We start from the raw sequence: 18,898 nt of genomic DNA on the forward strand, positions 1-18,898 counted from the left end.
GATAGCTTTTTTCTTAATATTTTTTTAAATTATATACAAAAAACTTCAGATACCCAATCTAGATTTATCGAATATTTATTTCAGTACCCTTTAATTTTAATTTTGTCACTGATTTAAAAAAATAATAATAAAATTGATAACAAAAAGAAAAAAATGAAACCACAGAAGGACAAATTGATACACTTTAAACTATATGGTACTAAAGTGGGAAAGTGCGGAACTAGGTGGGGGTTTTTTGAAGTTCTCCCTTAATTCAATTAATTAAGATGATAACGTACGGTTATTTGACCAACTTCGTTTTGATATGATTGAAATAATATGAAAGTTTATTATATTTATCAAAAGTTAAATTCCACAAGAAATTATATGCAAGCTGTTAACTTAAAAATAACTGTGTTTATCAAAAAGTTTAAAAGAATCAATTTAATTAAACTGTGCAACATTTTCTAATAATAGTGCAATATTTACAAAAATAGTATAAATATTTGTACAAATAGTATAAAATATGCACCGTTTATACACGTATTATAATATTTTTATAGTATGTTGTAATATATTATATTATTTTCGCATAATATACTATACTATTTGTAATTTAGTATAAAAATAATACAAAATGTGTAAAAATAATACATATGTTGCACTACTTATACAGGTATTGTACTATTTGGACAGTATGTTGCATTATTTGAGAGGATGTTGCACTCCTTCATGTTATTAACTAAACTTTATTTTTTTTCTTTTGTCGTGAATGAGTATTCTCGTTTTACGAGAAAAGTACATGTAATTATAGCTTAGCAGTTGTCATTTTCAAGAAATTTGAAACTTTATTTAATATGCAATAAAATTTAATTTTTTTTAAAAAAAAGTGCAACAACATCTAAATGATGCAACCTGCTCTCATAATAGTGCAACGTTTACATAAATGGTGTAAATATCTATATAAATAGTGCAAAATATGCACCGTTTATGCACGTATTGTACTATTTTTATAGAAGAGTGTAATATATTATATTATTTTTGAGTAATATACTATAATATTCGTAATTTCGTGTAAAAATAATACAAAATGTGTATTAACAATGCATATGTTGCACTACTTATACAGATACTGCACTATTTGTAAGAGTATGTTGCATTATTTGAGAGGTTGTTGCACTCTTTCATCTTATTAATTATAGTTTATTCTTTTTCTTTTGTCATGAATAAGAATTCTCGTTTCACGAGAAAGGTACATATAGGGGTGGAAACGAGCCGAGCTCGAGCGAGCTTATGTCAGCTCAAACTCGGCTTGAAATTAATTTCGAGCCTAAATCTAGGCTCAAGCTCGGCTTGAAATTAATTCGAGCCGAGCTCGAGCGAGCCTAATTTCGAGTCGAGCCGAGCTCGAGCTCTAAACGAGCCGATTGAAATTCTCGACATTATATAATCAATAGTTTAATTTTTATAGAACATTACCTACAATTTGATGCAACATGTTCAATAGTTCAAAATACAAAATAATTGCAAGAAATGTGAGCTAGGATGACTGCCTGACTGGGTGAGGGTCTGAGGGAGAATGAGAGAGAGAGAGAGAGGGGAAAAAAAATAGGGATTTGGAAATTTGAATGTTATCATGTTTTAGGGTTATGTGCAACAGTGAAAGCCTGAAAGAGAGTGTGTTAGGTAAATTTAGAGTTGGGCTCAATTGCATGGTTGTACTTGTTGGGTTTATTTTATGCGTCAACAATAATGGCCCAAATTAAATTAAAGCCTATATATAATTAAAATACATTATATATATATATATATATTCGAGCTTTTTGAGCTTTTCGAGCCTAATTCGAACGAGCTGAGTAATACTCAAGCTCGGCTCATTTAATTTCGAGTCGAGCTCGAGTGAGCCGAATATCGAGCCGAACACGAGTCGAACGCGAGCCGGCTCGCTCGTTTGCCAGCTCTAGGTACATGTAATTATAGGTTAGCGATTATTATTTCTAAGAAATTTGAGACTTAATAGCTTAGCAGTTATATTTTTCTAGATATTTAAAGTATGTAATTTTTATATATTTTGAAAGAGGGGTAATATGGTCATCTTTCTAAAAATTCGGTCCGAATCTGCAAAATCCAAAAAAAAGCTCACTTTTGCAAAAATTCAAAACTAATAGATTTTTTATGCAAATTAGCCATCTTTTATTAAAAAATAAAATCAAAATATAAAGTAAGAGGGATCAATTCAAAATACCTTATAGTGGAGGGTGCTCCAACACATTTTTCACTCTCCCTTCCCTTCCTACCATACCTCGGAAGTCAGAACCTCACCTTTCAACGACACCAACTCGAGTGGAAGGGAGATAACGAAAAGAAACCAATAAAATAAAATAAAATAAAATAAAATAATAATAAAACTAAAAAATGGCTGTTTTCAATTTCCATTGCTTCCATTTCGTGTTGCCTCCGATTCGCAGCTTCAGCGACCAACACATTTCGATTCCTTTTCCCTCCGCTACTTCGTCGTCTCCTCCCTTTCATCTACGAAGCGCCAACGCAATCTCAAAGAAGAGAAATCGACGCGCTCCGAATCCGATTCGAGCATCCTCGGAAGGTGATCAATTTCTCCGAACCCTCCTTTCATATCTTTTTTCCGATTCTCTTTTATCCCGAATTTTTTCAACTTTTTATTGTTAGTTTGTTAACGATCTCATGTTAGCTACAGATTCTTACTTATTTTTGTATCAGAGTATGAAGGATTTGTTGTTTTGTGGTACGAGAAGGTGATTATTTTGAGAGCCAATCTTAATTTGTGATACTTTGATTTTCCTTTTTTGTTATTTTGAGCAGTTTCCTAACTTGCGATGTAACTTATGTGCAATATTTTGTTAATATTATCCTAAAACTGCTGGATGAATAATTGAAGTACATGTATGCCACTTTTTCTTTATTCAGTGTTTAGATCATCCAACTAGTTCCAGCTCCAGTAAAAGTTTGTGAATGGTGATAATGTTGCAGGGATTCCTAGTGAAGTGATTGAGGACTCTAAGTTTGTTCCTTTAAATGCTGACGATCCCATATACGGCCCGCCTGTAAGTTCAAATAGTTGTATGCTTATATGAATGGCTTGTTATGTTAGAAAAGATTAGTGCTTTTTTTGTTTGTGCTAATATGCTAAGAATTAATTGAGGTTAAGGTTTTATGTTTATTGCAATGTTCAGGAATTGGTTCATGAAAATTTTTGTTACTTTCAACCAATCTTTTATGTACATTTGCACAAAGATTCTGAATTGTTGAACGAATTATATTTCTCTCTTGAATTTGATTTTGTTACTTGTTAAGGCAAACGTTTAGGATAAATCATATATAGTTGTTTATCTGCCACAAAGGACTAAGAGACATATGGCCCCTTGTTATGTGTGATCTGTGACGTATGTTATAAAGAAGTTTAGGGGAACATTATTTTCTTGTTTTTCTCTTTTTATGATTGAATACCGTTTGCCTCATTTCAATCGCTAATATAAACTTAGTGCCCACACATTTTTATTCACAGATCTACGGATAAAACCAATACAATAAATTAATGCAATCGTGTGCGTGTATGAATATATACATATAGCTGCATGTGCTCTATCTTGTTGATTCTAGAAAAACTTGCATGGTTAGTGTCTACTGCCAAATATCATTCATTATCTTACTCTCATAGGTGCTTGTGTTACATGACCATTAAGGCATTAACGACGGCAATTTCTCTTTGAATCTCCAACATATTTCAGAAAAAACAGTCCCCCTTTTGAAGATTTATTAACTAATAATTCCCTTTCAGTAAAATAGTTACATCGTGAAAATTTTCTTTTCATGTGACAGGCTTTGCTGCTTCTAGGGTTTGAAGCAGATGAAACTGAGAAGGTCTCTCTCTTTCTCTGTATAACCATGTAGGAATTTTGTTCTAGACCTGTTAAATTACTTCCAAGAAATCTTGGACGTATCACAAAGCAATTTCTTTTCTCGTTTGTCTGTTTTGCCTCAACGCAAATGCATACTGATGCAGATTCAGATGCTTCTAAAAGAGTTAGATGGTGAGTTCTTAAAGGTAACATTCTTGCAATAGTACGCGGGGTCGTTGTTGTTTTGCCTTAATTTCTTATTTAAGATCCAGAATTTAATTTTTTTCAATCTTCTTGTGGAACAGGTGATTCATTGTACAGAAGATATGATGAAGCAGACAGTTTGGGATGCAATGCACACTGAACTATCCAATGTTGAAGATGTGAAGGTCAACAATCCAGTTTTTTCGTATTCAAATCCTGTTCGCTTTGTTACTGAAAGTCCACTTGAGTTAAATAATTGAATGAGTGTTATTGTCGATTGGTCACAAAACTTTTGGAGTTCCAATTTCTACATAACTTCTAATTTTAATTTCGCGGTCATATTAGTATAGTAACCAATAGTTTACTCAAATTCTCTTTTTTCTTTGTCACTAATAGTGATGCTCACAGGATACCTAAGTATCTGCTATACATCCTCACGGTATTCCATATAATGTATAAGACAGGTGTGAAGTCTTGCCCTGATCAACATGATAAATTTGTAAACTTTCCTTCCTGATTACTTGTGTACATTAGTTGCAGCCGCACTTTATGTATTAAGATATTCTGCATTAGCTCATTGTTTTGCCCTGTTATACATTCATTCATAGGCTTTTTATAAGAGTCCAAGATTCTCACAACTCTTGAATTAGCACCTTCATTGTTATTAGCTTTTTCTTATTTCAAAAAAGAAAAGAAAAGAAAACTTGCCCTAATGTTTTCAATAAAGAAACAGCTAGGTCTCTTAACTATGTTTAGTGGGACCAACCAACATCGACCTTGATAGTATAAACATAGATCTGAAGCCAATTCATGCATAGATCTGGTTGGTTACACCCATAAAAAAAAAAAAAAAATCCTTTGTGCTTATCCTTGGTGCTTGTAAGTCGTTGGCTTAACATTTGTTGAATGACTGATGGATTATCAGTTATGGCGATACTGACGATCCTTCGGCGGCACTGTGTTAAACATATGCAGATTGCAAAATCATTGCCTAGAGTATGCTTATTATCTGGGTTGACAGGCGAAGAGATGATGATGTTCATTGATGCATACCCAGAAACCGGTAAATATGTCTTCATTTCTTCGGATAAAAACTTTGCAACTTGGTTAAATCTCCAACTGCTCATGCGATATCAGAATAAATTCTGCTTCAGCAAATGTAGAATTTGTGTGTTTGCTGCGGGAGAAGTTTATTCAGAAATCAAATTATTAGTCGATACAGGCATACAGCATGCAATTATCCCAGATAGTCAAATTTTTGTTTGATACAGCATAAAAGTAATCCTTATTGATCTCATATCTGGACTCACTTCTCTTATCCAGGCTTGAAACCAGCTGTTTTTGCTGCACTTGTTCCTAACAGTGCAAATAAACTTCTTGCTGATGTTGTAGAAGAAATAATGGGAGATCACGAAATGCTGGTTTGTTTTCAATTTTGTGTTCCTACAACTCTTTTTTTTTCAGGTAAGATGACACTTTAATGAGTTTTTTAATTTCACCTTTTTACAGTCAGGTAAGAAATCAGATTGAAAGAACTGCCTTTCTCGAAGATTTACCAGCTGATTGTGACGATAGGACTTCAGAAATTACAAAACTGCTGAAGGAATGCGATTACTCTGTGAGTTGCAGTCCTTGTGGAATTTACACAGTGGTGCCTAGTTTATAATGTATTCAACACTTAAAAGGATAGGTATTTTAAGTTCTTTGGTGAAAATATTGTCATTAGAGAACTGTGGTATTCAACATCTAACTATTCAACATTAATCATCAAATAGTGAATGTGATAAGTATATTAAATAAACTGGACTTAGCCAATTATGATATATAGTCAAAATTAACGAATAAGATACCTAAAGCAAGTATTTAATGTTCTATCTACCCTTTGGACTCCGAGGCAACCATTATTGTTTAGAGTAGTCGGTAGATAACAATCGAGAGTATTTAACATTAATCATCAAATAGTGAATGTCATATATAAAAATATATTAAATACACAGAATGTAGCCAATTCTAATATAGGGCCAAAATTAACCAATTAATAAATTTAATTGTTAATAAATAAATTATAATTTGTTTATATCGCCGTCTGTTTACTTTCAATGCTTGACATCTAAACTTTTAAATGTATTTTTGTACTTATTTTTTATCGTTTTAACTAATACTAATAACAATATAATATTCGAAATTTAGGGCTTGTTTGGTTCAAGGTGGAATTGGAATGGTAATTGGAATGGTCCACTCTCTCAGGACGTTTGGTTTATTTGTGGATTGGGAATTAGAATGAGTTATTCACATTTCATTGTTTGATTCGTATAAACTAAAAAAATTATAGGATACTATAATACTAATTTTACTCTCAAATATAAATTTATATTATTTAAAATTTATGAAAAATATAATACTATTCTCTAATAAGTTTTTCAAAAAAAATATCAAATTTATTTTTAAAAACTTTTATTGATGTGGGTTAGGGATAGGATTTTGAAAAAGAATAGGTTTTTTTTTGATAAAAAAGGAGTAAAAAGAAGGAGGGTGAGATGGTCACATGAGCTTCGAGATCACATGGGCTTCGAAAATTTAGTGGGCTTCCGGAATAAAATCTCAATCCGGGTTAAAAGATCGAAATCAAGTTGAAGGCTAATGAATCATTTCCATTCCAGTCCGGAATAGAAATTTCAAACCGATTCATGCGAACCAAACGAATTTAATCAAATTTGATCAAAACCGATTTTCATTTTATATCCAAAATGGATGAACGAAATAAGCCCTTAATTTTCACATTCAATTTGCATTCAATTCATTTTTTATCTCACCTCTTAGAAGATCGAAATAGAAGATCCAAAACTAGCTTCGTGTGAATCTCCCAGTAGACTAGGCTTAGCTGTATATTCTTTAATAAAACCACTTTATTATTTATTTATTTATTTTTTCCTGTGTCACGGAATCTAATCGCCATTTGGTCAGTAAATATTTTTTTTTAAAAAAAAGTCAGTAAATACTCTTTGTTGGGGCCACCATGGGACACGTGACAGTTCATTTCCACATGTTAATGTTAACACCTAAAACTACGTGTGCAATTATAATATTATGTTGTCTTATTTGTGTCTTAGATATTAGATCAGGATGTGTGATGTGTCTGCGAGGACCTCGATAAGGACAAAGATATTGATAGTGTTATATGTCTATTCTCAAACGAAAATTATTTTTATTATTAATGGCAAATTATTATTATATTTATTAAATTTGGTTAAAATTACTCAAATATATAGTACGTTTTGATCTGTTATTAGCACCATCTTTCTTAACGAAAAAAAAAAAAAAAACTGACCAGTAATTAATGGCACAACCTTCCAAAAAATAAATAGAATCTTTTTTAGTTTTAGTTTCTTTAGATTAGATGTTTCTGATGAAGCTAATGAGCAACCTCATTTGTATATTTCATAAGATTCTAAAAATACAAATAATCAGCTCGAAAGTAAGATATTGAAATGGTACGTAACTGGTTCTGATATTATCTATTAAATTAAAAACAATGCTGCAACATGATTCCAACTAACGTGCACAACTTGTCTAATTACATAGAGGCTCCTAAAATATATTTAAAAGAGATCAATAACTCAGCACCAGCATTTTTTAAATTAATGACCATGTTAAATATTGAATATAAAAATATCAAAATGGTGTCATCTGGTAGTTTAAGTTTTTTAAAGAAAAAATCGCTAATTTCATACAGCCTTAGGATAGTTTATTCTGAATTCGAATTCTCCCAAAAATTTTTTTATTGAAAATCCAAAACTAAAGTAACAAAATAAAATCCAAACTCCATTGTTTAATTCAACTGAAATAATTGAAAACCAATTTCACGGTGGATCTAATAATTTCTTGCTGTTTTAAAAGTTAGTTTTAAAACTCTAATCATTTTGCTCTCACGTTAAATAGAAATCACAACAAATAATATATATATATTATATATAAGGATATTTCAATATACTTATAAGTTTTTAATTATCCAAATTACTTAACATAATATCAGCGTTCTGCAATCAATTGGGGATTATTTTTTCTTTTCTTTTGATTATTTCGTAAAAATATATAAAACTTATCTCATCTATCATCCGTTTGGATTTGACTATCTAATTTTCTATAAAATTTAATTGTATTATCTAATTTTTTAATTTATTTAATTTGAGTCAATTTGATAATTTTTTAACCTTAAAATTTAAATACATCGTTTATCTTCATGGGCTTAGCTATAAATTTTATATTCAAAAAGCAATCAAATTACTGAAATCAAATAAATTGGGTAATTAGATACTAAAATTAAATATTTAAAAAATTTACTAGTAAAATTAATTAAAATGGTAATTTTATAATTTTTACTTTTTCTTCTTATTTTTTAAAGCCACAGCAGTCCACGTTCCGAGTTCAGAAGCGACAAACCAACTTTTGGTGCCTTCGATTCTTCCTTTTGCTAAACAACCTGGCACATAATTGCCTGGACCCAGTCCATACACAGGAATGCAAAGTTTATTGCGGCGCTTGCTATTATGGTGTAACATAAGTTTTGTTAACTAACAAAAACATAAAATGTGATCCACCATGCCTGTGTGTAATTGCCTAAGAACTTGATAATGGATACGAGATTCTAATTTCGAAGCATAGTTGATTTATATTTTTCAAAATAGTTTGCAATTCAAGAGAGGTCCATTTTTAATCTTTAATTTACTTATTTGTACGTCTAAGAATTTAATAATCAACACACGAGATTTCAATTTTGAAGCGTAGTTAACTTTTTTTTTTTTTTAATAAGATGGGTCTATTTACTTATGAGTAAATCTCGATGATGAATCATCAAAATTTGTGAATCTTATGAACTTAGCATAGGTCACGTCCCGTCCCTGACAACTTAAGATCGAAAGATTTAAACCTTCTCTTCTTCGTGAAAACGGACCTACAATAAATTACATCCTTCAAGACATAAGTTGAAAGATATAAATCTTTTTCTTCTCCACAAAAATTGATACAGCCAAAACAACTGATAAAAAAGTAATATTACCACTCACAAGAACATATTTATTCAGATAGTCTTTCAAAAACTATAAATTTTATACCTACATGATAAGTGTACACTTAGCATTTTTCTTTAGAATATTATTTCACATATTATTAATATTAATTACTTAAATATATAAATGTGAGGAATTTTAATTAATATATAGTCTAGTTAAAATACTTTCAATAATTAGTGAATAGTAAGTACAATAGACTTTTTAACTTTTCTGACTTACAATAGTACCATCATCAAATATAATACTATCATCACCAAATAGTACATTCTAGACTAGTTTGTATTATTTACTATTTGCATGCTATTAATAGTATTTAAGTTATATTTTCAAAGAAAAATGTTTTACTTACAAATAATTTATAACATTTTAGAAACTATACTATGCAACTCAATGGATGAATTTCAAGCTTGAAATTATAAAGCATACTTATTTTCTCGTGATTTACACTTTACCAATTTACCAATTAAATACCGTTATATATTTTAGTTTGTAAAGTATTGTAATATATATATATATGTATAATATTACACATGTGAAAATTACAGATAAAGACAGAGGTGGAGACGCAGGAGGTTTTATGTAATTTAGCCATATATATATATATATATATATATATATATATATATATATATATATATATATATATATATATATATATATAGTATTATTCATAATATATATTAAAAATATTATTTAAATCATTATATTAAAATGCTACATATCTAGTCAGAAGTTTTAAGATTTAAAATAAAAAACTTGAAATAAAATTCGAGAAGTCATTTTCTTGATTGAAGAAAAATACTCTCAAAAAAAAAAAAAAAAAAAAAAACAAGGTACACATGATTGGCAAAATGACATCTTCTTCAAGGATGTTTTTGGTTTAAGATTAAAAAGGCACATAATAAGGTTAATTAAATGGGAGGAGTAATTTTCTTCAATAAAAAAAAAAAAAACCTGCTCAACAATAACGTGGTACACATGGTTCACAAAACTAACATCAGCATCTCGTTCCCTCCCTCCACTTTCTCTTTTCCTCTTAAATATTACCCTCACGCACTCGGAAAATATCAAAAATACCCCTCTCCGTTCTCGTTCCTCATGTACCGAATCTCCCTCGACCTCGCCGTAAAGGTGCAACGCGGAGAGTCCCGCTCCCGAGCAAATTAAGAAAAACCCAGGGGCTTCTCCGCAAAATATCCGCCCTCTTCCGCTTCCCCTCACCTCCACGGTGAGCGAGAAGAGGTAGAGCCACCGCGCGATGATCCCGTACGCGAGCGCGGCGGAGGCGGAGGCCGCGCTCGGGCGTAACCTCACCGCGGCGGAGGCGCTCTGGTTCCGGTACTCCGCGCGGGTCCCCGATTACCTCCTATTTTACCACAACATCCTCTTCCTCTTCGTCGTCTTCACCTTGGCCCCTCTCCCCTTAGCGCTCCTCGAGCTCCGAGCGCCATGGACGATCTCGCCCTACAAGCTCCAGCCCAAGATACGCCTCCCCCGCGCCTCCTTCCTCCAATGCTACAAGGACGTCATGCGCGCCTTCGTCTTCGTCGTCGGGCCCCTCCAGCTCTCCTCCTACCCCTCCGTCAAGGTGATCGCCTTTTGAATCCATTGTTTTGTTTCTATTTTTGGAGCCATTTCTGTGTTTCGTTGATTCATATTTTCATTTGATTCTCTTACTTGGTGACTCATTGGTCCGTGATTTCTATCGATTTTGATGGATTTTGATACATGTGAGTAAATGGGGTAATTTGGTGTCTCATATGATTATATTGAGTGGGAAATGTGGAACTTTCTATTGATATGTTGAAATTTCCTGTTTATGTTGATATATTTTGATACATGTAAGTAATTTGCACGATTTAAGCTCCGATTCACGTGATTATTCCGAGTGGAGAATCGCTGTAATGATGATACATTTTAGTAAACTGTTGGAAAATACACGGAACGATTTCAATTGATTTTTTGCAGATTAGGATAGATTAGGACTGATAAGTATGAGCAAACGGGATGATTTGAGCCCTAGTTTGAGGTCTGATTTGGGTTTTCAATGTAAATAATGGGAAAAAATCTGATGGGTGCTGGCAGTTGGTGGGGATTCGGACCGGATTGCCACTGCCGTCACTGGGCGAGATGGTGGCGCAGCTGGTGGTTTACTTCTTGATCGAGGATTACGGGAACTACTGGATCCACCGGCTGCTTCACGGCCGGTGGGGGTACGAAAAGATCCACCGCGTCCACCACGAGTTCACAGCACCAATCGGGTTTGCTGCCCCCTATGCGCACTGGGCTGAGGTCCTTATTCTTGGGATCCCGTCCTTCGCTGGCCCGGCCATAGCTCCGGGCCACATGATCACCTTCTGGCTCTGGATCATCCTCCGCCAGGCGGAGGCCATTGAGACTCACTGTGGGTATGTCAGCCTTCTCTCTGTTAATTATAAATACTTTTAAAACACCTTTTCATGATGATTGTTTTTTATCATTCTTAAATAGAGTTGACTGACTGTTGTAAGTTCTGTTCTATCTGTATAATAAGCGAGCATTTATATCATTGATTGTGAAGTTGTGTAGGAATACTATCACTGCATCTAAGGTTGAGTTTAATGTAGGCTAAAGAAATGATGTGTTTGTCACTGAAAATGATTGGTTTCCTTATTGATATGACTTTATTGGTCAAAGTAAAAGAAAACTGCTATTGGTAGAATATAGTTTTGAATAACTATATTCAAAAAGATGCACGATTAACATAGTCAAACAGTCTTGATGTCCTAATGTTTTTCCAAAGAAAAATTTTACACCTAAACAATTTTGATTATGACAAAAAGTATCTAGCTATTTCCGGTGCATTAGATTCCTGAATCTCTTGCGATAGATGTTCCTGAATCGCTGGCCGAATTTGTGATGCAGCAAATAAATCTCGTTTTATTTTTAAATACAATTTCTTTTATTTTGTAGGTTCGCGTTTGATTCGAACTTAAATCATTTAGTTTTAGTTGATTTGGCTAACCCAAACCCTTTTCTCCATTAAATAAAGAAACAATCCCCAAAAGACCTTTGAAATGTTCAAAATTGCTTCGTTTTCTATGCATGACTCTTGGGGGATCGTGTTGTGTTGAAAACGAAAAGACAATAAGTTATTATCGAAGGGCTCTCAACACTATAAATACATGGTTCTTAAAGCCTTAAGAGATATATTTGGATGAATAGAAAATTCTACTCTCACTCTTTATCCTTGGTATTCTATTTTCCGGTAAGATCATCGACGCTTCTTCCTAGCGCCGAGATCGTCTTCTTCCACAACTTGATCATTGTCGCTTCTTCCTCGTGACAAGATCGACTTCGACTTCTACCCCTCCTCTTCTTCCGAGTCACTACCCTATCTTCTTCTTCCCCGTTGCCGAAGTTCTATTCGTGGTGTACCGCCCTCCTCGTCAATCGTGGATCTCCCGCAATCCTGTGAACGGTGTACTTTTTGTATCTCTCATCTCCCGATATCCTATTATCCCTTTTTAATCTAGCCTTCCATCATTACCAACCATATTTGCCAAACAACCAAAATTAAAGCTTTAAGTCCGATAAAACCGAATTTACCTTTTAGAACTATTATATATATTTTCAGTTGGTTGTTATTACCTCATATATTGAAGGTTTATCATCATCTTAGTATTACTTCAATTCGATTTTAATTTTTATCTTGCTGAGATTTTTGCTTCCTTACTTAAAGTTAATCGGAATTGATAAATTGAACCTAGTTTTACCTTTAAACAAAAGCAAACTTGAAAATTCAATTTTGGCAACCTCTTGATTTGCATCAATTTGATCTGAATTATTGACAAAATGTGGAGGCAGGTGCGAAGAGTTAATGTTCTTTCTGGGGCCCTCCCATGGTAGATAGCATGATTTTAGGTCTTGTGCATGCCGTCCCATGTTGGGTTTGGCAGGTCGCATGAAACCTCGATGTGATGTCTATGTATGTATGCTTTCTGTCACAAAGTTTTTCTAATTAAATGCATGCCATTGTAACATGAGAATACTCCTCGAAGGAGAGAAGTATTATCTCAATTTTAAGGGCTGTGGACAATTCAACCCCTAGTATTGAACTAATTACGGAGGTTGCCTGCTGCACATCTATATGAGATTTTTTTTAACTAGATCTGTTATTCCGTTAAGGGTAAGAAGATTGTCATCATGCTGTAAGATGTTAGGTAAAGATTGCATAAGCTAATACTGGGCTTGATAACTTAGCAATTTCAATGACAAATTTTTGTTTTTGTGATATTATCATAGAGCAGCTTGATATGCTATGGATGGACCATGAAAGCATCTAATGCTTTTGGGATGGTGTAAATTTTTGTGATCTTCTATTTTTTTCTTTTTGTTAGTAGAACAATTCTCATGAATCTTAAGGGTTCTCTTTACATTTGTTGATCTGATATGCTTAACTAGGACAGCCGGTATGCATTGCAGCAACTTCTTTTCTCAAGTTGATTTCTTCACAGCTTCAATCTAAATTTTGTTGTTGCACCTTTGCTACTCGAACCTTTCCAATCTGCTGCAGTATACAGTGACTGGTAACATACTTTATAATTTTTTGTTTGTATCTGACAAATATGGATAAGATATCTGATGTCAATTTATGGTGTGAAATCTGAAGCTTCTTATTTATGTAACTAGTAACAAAATATATTGTTATTTGGGTTGTCTGGCCACGATAGCATGTAAAGGGAATATCATCATACGTCATATTCATATTGCTCATTGAGGCTGTCCTAGGCGATTCAAGAGTTTTCTCAACATTTAACTGTTAGTCCTCTTGTAACATAATGAAGCTTTTCACAGGCACGAAACTACTATTCAGCCATATTTATTTTGACATCTTTGCTTAGAAAAACACGCACATCTGTAAATCATTCTACACAGTACATAGTTGCCGCATTAAATCCCTACTTTGACTCGTGGAGTTGTTGCGCAAGCAACATGATGGAAACAATGTAGCATGTTTAAGTATAATTCATCTCCTATATTATAGTTCTTTTGAGGCTTTCTTTAATTATTGTCTAGTGAAATAAAATGACAGTTACTTAGAGCGAAGGCCTTTTTATTTCAAATACTACACAGCCTTAGCCTTAACCGTCTATTTGCTTTCAACAGGTATGATTTTCCTTTTAGCCCCACCAAGTATATTCCCTTCTACGGTGGAGCGGAATATCATGATTATCACCACTATGTAGGAGGCCAGAGCCAAAGTAACTTTGCTTCTGTGTTCACATATTGTGATCACCTGTATGGAACTGACAAAGTAAGTTGACATTCTGTACAATTACTCAATATGTGGTTATCTGAACCTTTATAGTAAATGGAGTACCGTCAACTTATGTCATAGTTTCTTTTAACATCTCAGGGCTACAGATATCATAGGGCACAAATGGCAAAGGTACTTCAGTATTATTCTATTCTTTTTTATTTTACTTGTCTGTTTCTTTATATAGCGGGGGAATGTATCTTACCATAAGTATTATGCCAACATACCGACCGTCTCTAGCACAAATGGCAAAGGACTTGGTGGTTGATATCCGAGGTCCCAAGTTCGAATCCTAGTTGATTCATATTTTTAGCTAAGTTTATTTTCAAATGAAATAAACGAAACGGGTAGCATGCTACCTTAAAAAAAAAAAAAAAATAATTATGCCAACATTCTTTTATCAAAATTGCAGCAGCGTGTCTTAAACTAATACCTTTTTTTATGCCTCAGTTGAGGGAACAGTGGACAACGAGCGACCAAAATGGAGGAACCGATGCTACGAACAACAACAAGAAATCCGACTAAGAGTAGCTTTTTTCCAGATCTGTGGCTCGACAAAATTACGTATTACAATGGTCCTTCTTGTTTATGTAGCTGAGCTTGTGCTTTGTCAATCTAACACGTCTCTGCAGTGCCTAAAGGAGACTTATCTCCTCGCTTTTTTAGCCTGTGCTTTTGCGTTGTTTGCTAATTGACGTGTTTATGAGGTTAAAATTCAGTGTAGCTAACTCTGTTCAACTGCCCGAAACATTCAGTGTTCTCCCTTCATCTTTTATTCTTTAAAATATTCCGATTTCAAATTCATGTCAACAATTACTTCGTACACAGGGAAATGTCGTGCATGCCTACATGTTTAAATAATTTGGATGGCACCTTTTTCGTTATTTTCGTAGCTATTTTGGAGACCGGAGAATGTAATCCATTTTTTATATAAAATACAAACGAAGCTCACAAAAAGATTTACCTAATAATGTCTCACCTGCCCAACGGAAATCTAGTAACCAAAGAGTCGCCAAACAAATATCGTCTTCACCAGAATAACAGATAACTAAGGCGAAAACCTGGTTAATAAATTTAACTCCACAGCAGATTTTTCGCCTTGCCAGATCAAATTTCCTCGCGTAAAACCAAAAAAAGGGCTAAAGTAGCGAAAATGAATGGCGTGGTGGCAGCTCCGCCTTTGATTCATTAGCCCATTCAGAAGCGGCGGGGGCCGCGGTCCATGAACCTCCCGGACGGGCACTCATACGCGGAGTGCCCCCTCCCTCCACAGTTGTAGCAGATCATAAAGGGAACCATGCAGTCCCTGCTCATGTGGCCCACCTGGTTGCAGCTCCGGCACACCACATCCCTGAATCCGCCCCCACCAGCACCACCGCTTCCCCTCTGGGAGCTGAGCACGTCGGCCTTGGGGCACTGCCTGGCAACGTGGCCGGCAATGTTGCAGAGGTTGCAAACAGGCTCGTTGGGGCAGTCGCGAGCAAAATGACCAGTCTTGCGACAGTTGTTGCAGGCCTTATCATTGGTGCAGTCGGCCGCCACGTGGCCTTGCTTATAGCAGTTGTTGCAGAGCCGCACGTCGCCCGGGGGCAACGGGGGCGCCGGGCACTCCTTTGCACGGTGACCCGCCTTGCCGCACGTGTGGCAGATACCCTCGTTCGGGCAGTTGCTGGCTGTGTGCCCCGGCTCCTTGCAGTTCCAGCACAGGGACTTCGTGGTGCACTCTGATGCAATGTGCCTGTCGAAGTTGCAAAACATGCGGCGTCCAACATCATAGAACAGGGTTAATATATCATTACAACCTTACATATGGCACAAAGCATGGAAATGCTCCTGATTAAAATAACAAAGTTTTTAGCCAGTAGATATCAAAACTACACTCCATTGCTCTACAATGCCGATGTGGTCGTGGAGTGTCATGGCACTAGGAATAACAAAGCAATGTTACAGCACAATCAGTGTTATAGGCCTTCTTCAGAACAACAACCGCATCTGTGACGATGCACCATGTGGAAGGCAGATTTCATTCATATTCAAAGTTTGAGACTGTTAACTAAATTTGGCAGACAGTCTAACTTTAATTAAAGATGAAGCACGAAAAGGAGGTGAGAACTCAAAAGCAAGATGCCAAGATGGTAAAAGTATTTGGGCGCACCAATTGAAAGGATGTACCAAAATTTGATGCAATGTGTCTACAAAGAACTGTTTACATTGTTACCCAGATTAATTTATCCAGAATATAACAACAAGCGCATAGCATGGCTGAAGCAAAGAGAACTAGATAATAGTGTTGCGAGCTTTAATGATAGACTGATAAAAATTTCACAATCTTACCCTGGAAGGCCACAGTTATGGCAGACAGCCACATTGGGGCATTCTCTAGCATAATGGCCTGGTCGCTTGCAATTCTTGCACAGATCAACTACCCTGAAAAACAAGATAAGGCGGATGGTGATTTCTACATTATGTCGCTGTGGTCACAATATATTTATACATAATAGAATAGCCATGCGATCGTGAACGAGCGATCATCTTTGATCTTTACAATTACATATAAGGGACCAATGGTAATCTGGCCACAATAGTAGGACGGATTTCACATGTCATGGACACATTAATGAAGAATTTGCCAAAATAGAATGCATAAATAGTATGGCAAGGATAAGATTTAACATCCATGAGATACTGATGCAACAAATTACCAGTAGTATCTTGTATGAGAATAAGAAACAGATTACAATATGGACCTGGAGCCTCGGCGAACATCCCTCCTGTATGGTGCATCTCGGTATGACGGGCGCTCAGTGCGGATCCTACGGTCTCTTGGAGGGCTGCGGCTGCTTTGACTCATCTTTGACCCTTTATCCTCGATCTTCTAGCCACCACCAAAATAACTACCTCCACCACCACCAACACCACCTTCCTTCCTGTCCAGAAATCCAACACACCCAAAACCACCTCCATAAGTCTGGATCAAACCACCATTCTTTCGAATAAGAAAAAGCCCAAATTCCAACTCTACAACAGATGGCTTGCCCAACAAGGTCAACATACTTTCCAGGCTTGATTAGTAATATACACCACTCCACAATTTCATTAATTTTTAACAAAATTGCCTTCAACTATGCTACTTTGTCAATACACAGGTGGAGTTATTTAAACCACAAAAGGTTACCATAGTCTCCATCCATGCATAATAACAGAACTTGCAAAACAGTTTCCCTAGCTTTCACCACCATTGCTCCATCAACATGCTTGTTACTACATCAGAAAAGGCACCCCTGAGTACCATAGCCAACCAGACGCCCTACGCTACTAGAATCCAACAATCCACTGGTCAGAACCCGGCAGGTACCCCTAAAATATGAGTCTTTCACCACCTTCAAAATGAACTCCTACTGAAAAAAAACGTTTTCTTTGGATGATTCCTAAAAAGACAACATATCCATGTAGGGAGTAAATCCAATTCCAGATTTGGGAAGATCAAGCAGTTCTAATAACTACGAAAAGTCCAGAGAAAAAGGATGATGCTTCTTAACCAAATGTAAATATCCCATTCTGTATATCATTACTCAATTACAACCCTGTGATTCAGTGAATTGTGGTTCAAAGAATAACACTTTATCATCCCACAAAATGATATGGTGATTTTAAAAAGTTAGGAATAAAATTATATCCTCAATCTATCTCCCCCAACAGATAATGATTTGATGTACCCAAATGCCACACTCAATTCTAACAAAGAACCCAAAGGGCAAGTTCAAGGTGCTAAAGTATAATGATCTGTGGAATATGATATTGAAATCGGGCGATTTCGAAGGAAGTATATAAAAATTTTCTCGATTAGAAAGCTCATCCTGTTTACAAAATTCAACTACACAAGATAAGTTGTCCATTTGATTTAAGCCAATTGTTGGCCAAATAAACCGATGTTGAACACAACTCTTATCACAGCTAAAACAACCGAAATTTTGCATTAATGAGATCGAAAAAAAAATATGCAAAAGAAAATTCCTAAATCTCCTATAAGAATTTTTGGATCTCGCGCAAAACCGAAAACAGATTTGAGCTGATTACCGCTTTGATTAGGGTAACCACGATCTTTTTCTAAGGAAAAAACTCGATGATCTAAAACAAAATGCCCAAAATAGATCATCTTACTATAGAAACACCAAATCAACAATTTCGCCTCTCTCCTCCGATCATCCTCTCCTTTCTCCCTATAATCCAACCGAAAAAGAAACAGGGATCGGGGAAAAAAAAAAAAAAGAAAAAGAAAAACCTAGAACACGCCAAAGGATTCAAGATCTCCGAAGAAACCCTACTTCAAATCTCCTTTATCGTTTGCGGAAATACCGACCTCTTTGATGTTCGAGCTAGGGTTAGGGTTTTCTCCCGCTCCTCCCAATCGCCTTCGCCCCCTTTTCTCCTCCACCGACGATCTTTTTAGCCCTTTTTAGCCCTTTTAT

General features: G+C 35.1%; 3 protein-coding genes across 6 annotated transcripts; 2 read left to right on the top strand and 1 right to left on the bottom strand.

Annotated features, from left to right (window-relative positions):
• Positions 2,234-5,862, top strand: LOC109714178. 2 transcript variants are annotated; one of them, XM_020238651.1, is made up of 8 exons: positions 2,234-2,584; positions 2,989-3,062; positions 3,838-3,879; positions 4,022-4,063; positions 4,163-4,246; positions 5,037-5,124; positions 5,385-5,482; positions 5,571-5,862. In XM_020238651.1, the coding sequence occupies exons 1-8, from the start codon at positions 2,395-2,397 to the stop codon at positions 5,589-5,591; spliced, it is 639 nt and encodes a 212-aa protein (XP_020094240.1). In that variant the 5' UTR covers positions 2,234-2,394; the 3' UTR covers positions 5,592-5,862. The 2 variants fall into 2 exon arrangements, with proteins under 2 accessions (XP_020094240.1, XP_020094241.1); XM_020238652.1 differs by lacking the exon at positions 4,022-4,063.
• On the top strand, positions 10,146-15,197 carry LOC109714181 (methylsterol monooxygenase 1-1-like). Its single transcript, XM_020238657.1, has 5 exons — positions 10,146-10,718; positions 11,216-11,538; positions 14,279-14,426; positions 14,529-14,561; positions 14,880-15,197. Exons 1-5 carry the CDS (start codon positions 10,389-10,391, stop codon positions 14,952-14,954), a joined length of 909 nt encoding a protein of 302 aa, XP_020094246.1. The 5' UTR covers positions 10,146-10,388; the 3' UTR covers positions 14,955-15,197.
• LOC109714183 (zinc finger protein GIS2-like) lies at positions 15,343-18,898 on the bottom strand. 3 transcript variants are annotated; one of them, XM_020238659.1, is made up of 4 exons: positions 18,790-18,898; positions 17,177-17,356; positions 16,764-16,856; positions 15,343-16,167 (listed from the first exon to the last, which is right to left on the bottom strand). In XM_020238659.1, the coding sequence occupies exons 2-4, from the start codon at positions 17,278-17,280 to the stop codon at positions 15,627-15,629; spliced, it is 738 nt and encodes a 245-aa protein (XP_020094248.1). In that variant the 5' UTR covers positions 17,281-17,356; positions 18,790-18,898; the 3' UTR covers positions 15,343-15,626. The 3 variants fall into 3 exon arrangements, with proteins under 3 accessions (XP_020094248.1, XP_020094247.1, XP_020094249.1); XM_020238658.1 differs by having other exon boundaries at positions 17,177-17,827; positions 18,790-18,868; XM_020238660.1 differs by having other exon boundaries at positions 17,177-17,690; positions 18,790-18,866.

The sequence above is a fragment of the Ananas comosus genome, linkage group 8 (assembly GCF_001540865.1).
Source record: "Ananas comosus cultivar F153 linkage group 8, ASM154086v1, whole genome shotgun sequence".
Lineage (NCBI taxonomy): Eukaryota > Viridiplantae > Streptophyta > Magnoliopsida > Poales > Bromeliaceae > Ananas > Ananas comosus.

Coding starts and splice junctions, on each gene's coding strand:
- LOC109714178 (XM_020238651.1), top strand. CDS start 2,395: ATGGCTGTTTTCAATTTCCATTGCTTCCATTTCGTGTTGCCTCCGATT. Junction 4,064..4,162: donor TAGATGGTGAGTTCTTAAAG/GTAACATTCTTG, acceptor CTTGTGGAACAG/GTGATTCATTGTACAGAAGA. Junction 4,247..5,036: donor CCAATGTTGAAGATGTGAAG/GTCAACAATCCA, acceptor AAACATATGCAG/ATTGCAAAATCATTGCCTAG.
- LOC109714181 (XM_020238657.1), top strand. CDS start 10,389: ATGATCCCGTACGCGAGCGCGGCGGAGGCGGAGGCCGCGCTCGGGCGT. Junction 11,539..14,278: donor GCCATTGAGACTCACTGTGG/GTATGTCAGCCT, acceptor TGCTTTCAACAG/GTATGATTTTCCTTTTAGCC. Junction 14,427..14,528: donor ACCTGTATGGAACTGACAAA/GTAAGTTGACAT, acceptor TTAACATCTCAG/GGCTACAGATATCATAGGGC.
- LOC109714183 (XM_020238659.1), bottom strand. CDS start 17,280: ATGAGTCAAAGCAGCCGCAGCCCTCCAAGAGACCGTAGGATCCGCACT. Junction 16,857..17,176: donor GATGTTCGCCGAGGCTCCAG/GTCCATATTGTA, acceptor CTTGTTTTTCAG/GGTAGTTGATCTGTGCAAGA. Junction 16,168..16,763: donor CATAACTGTGGCCTTCCAGG/GTAAGATTGTGA, acceptor CAACTTCGACAG/GCACATTGCATCAGAGTGCA.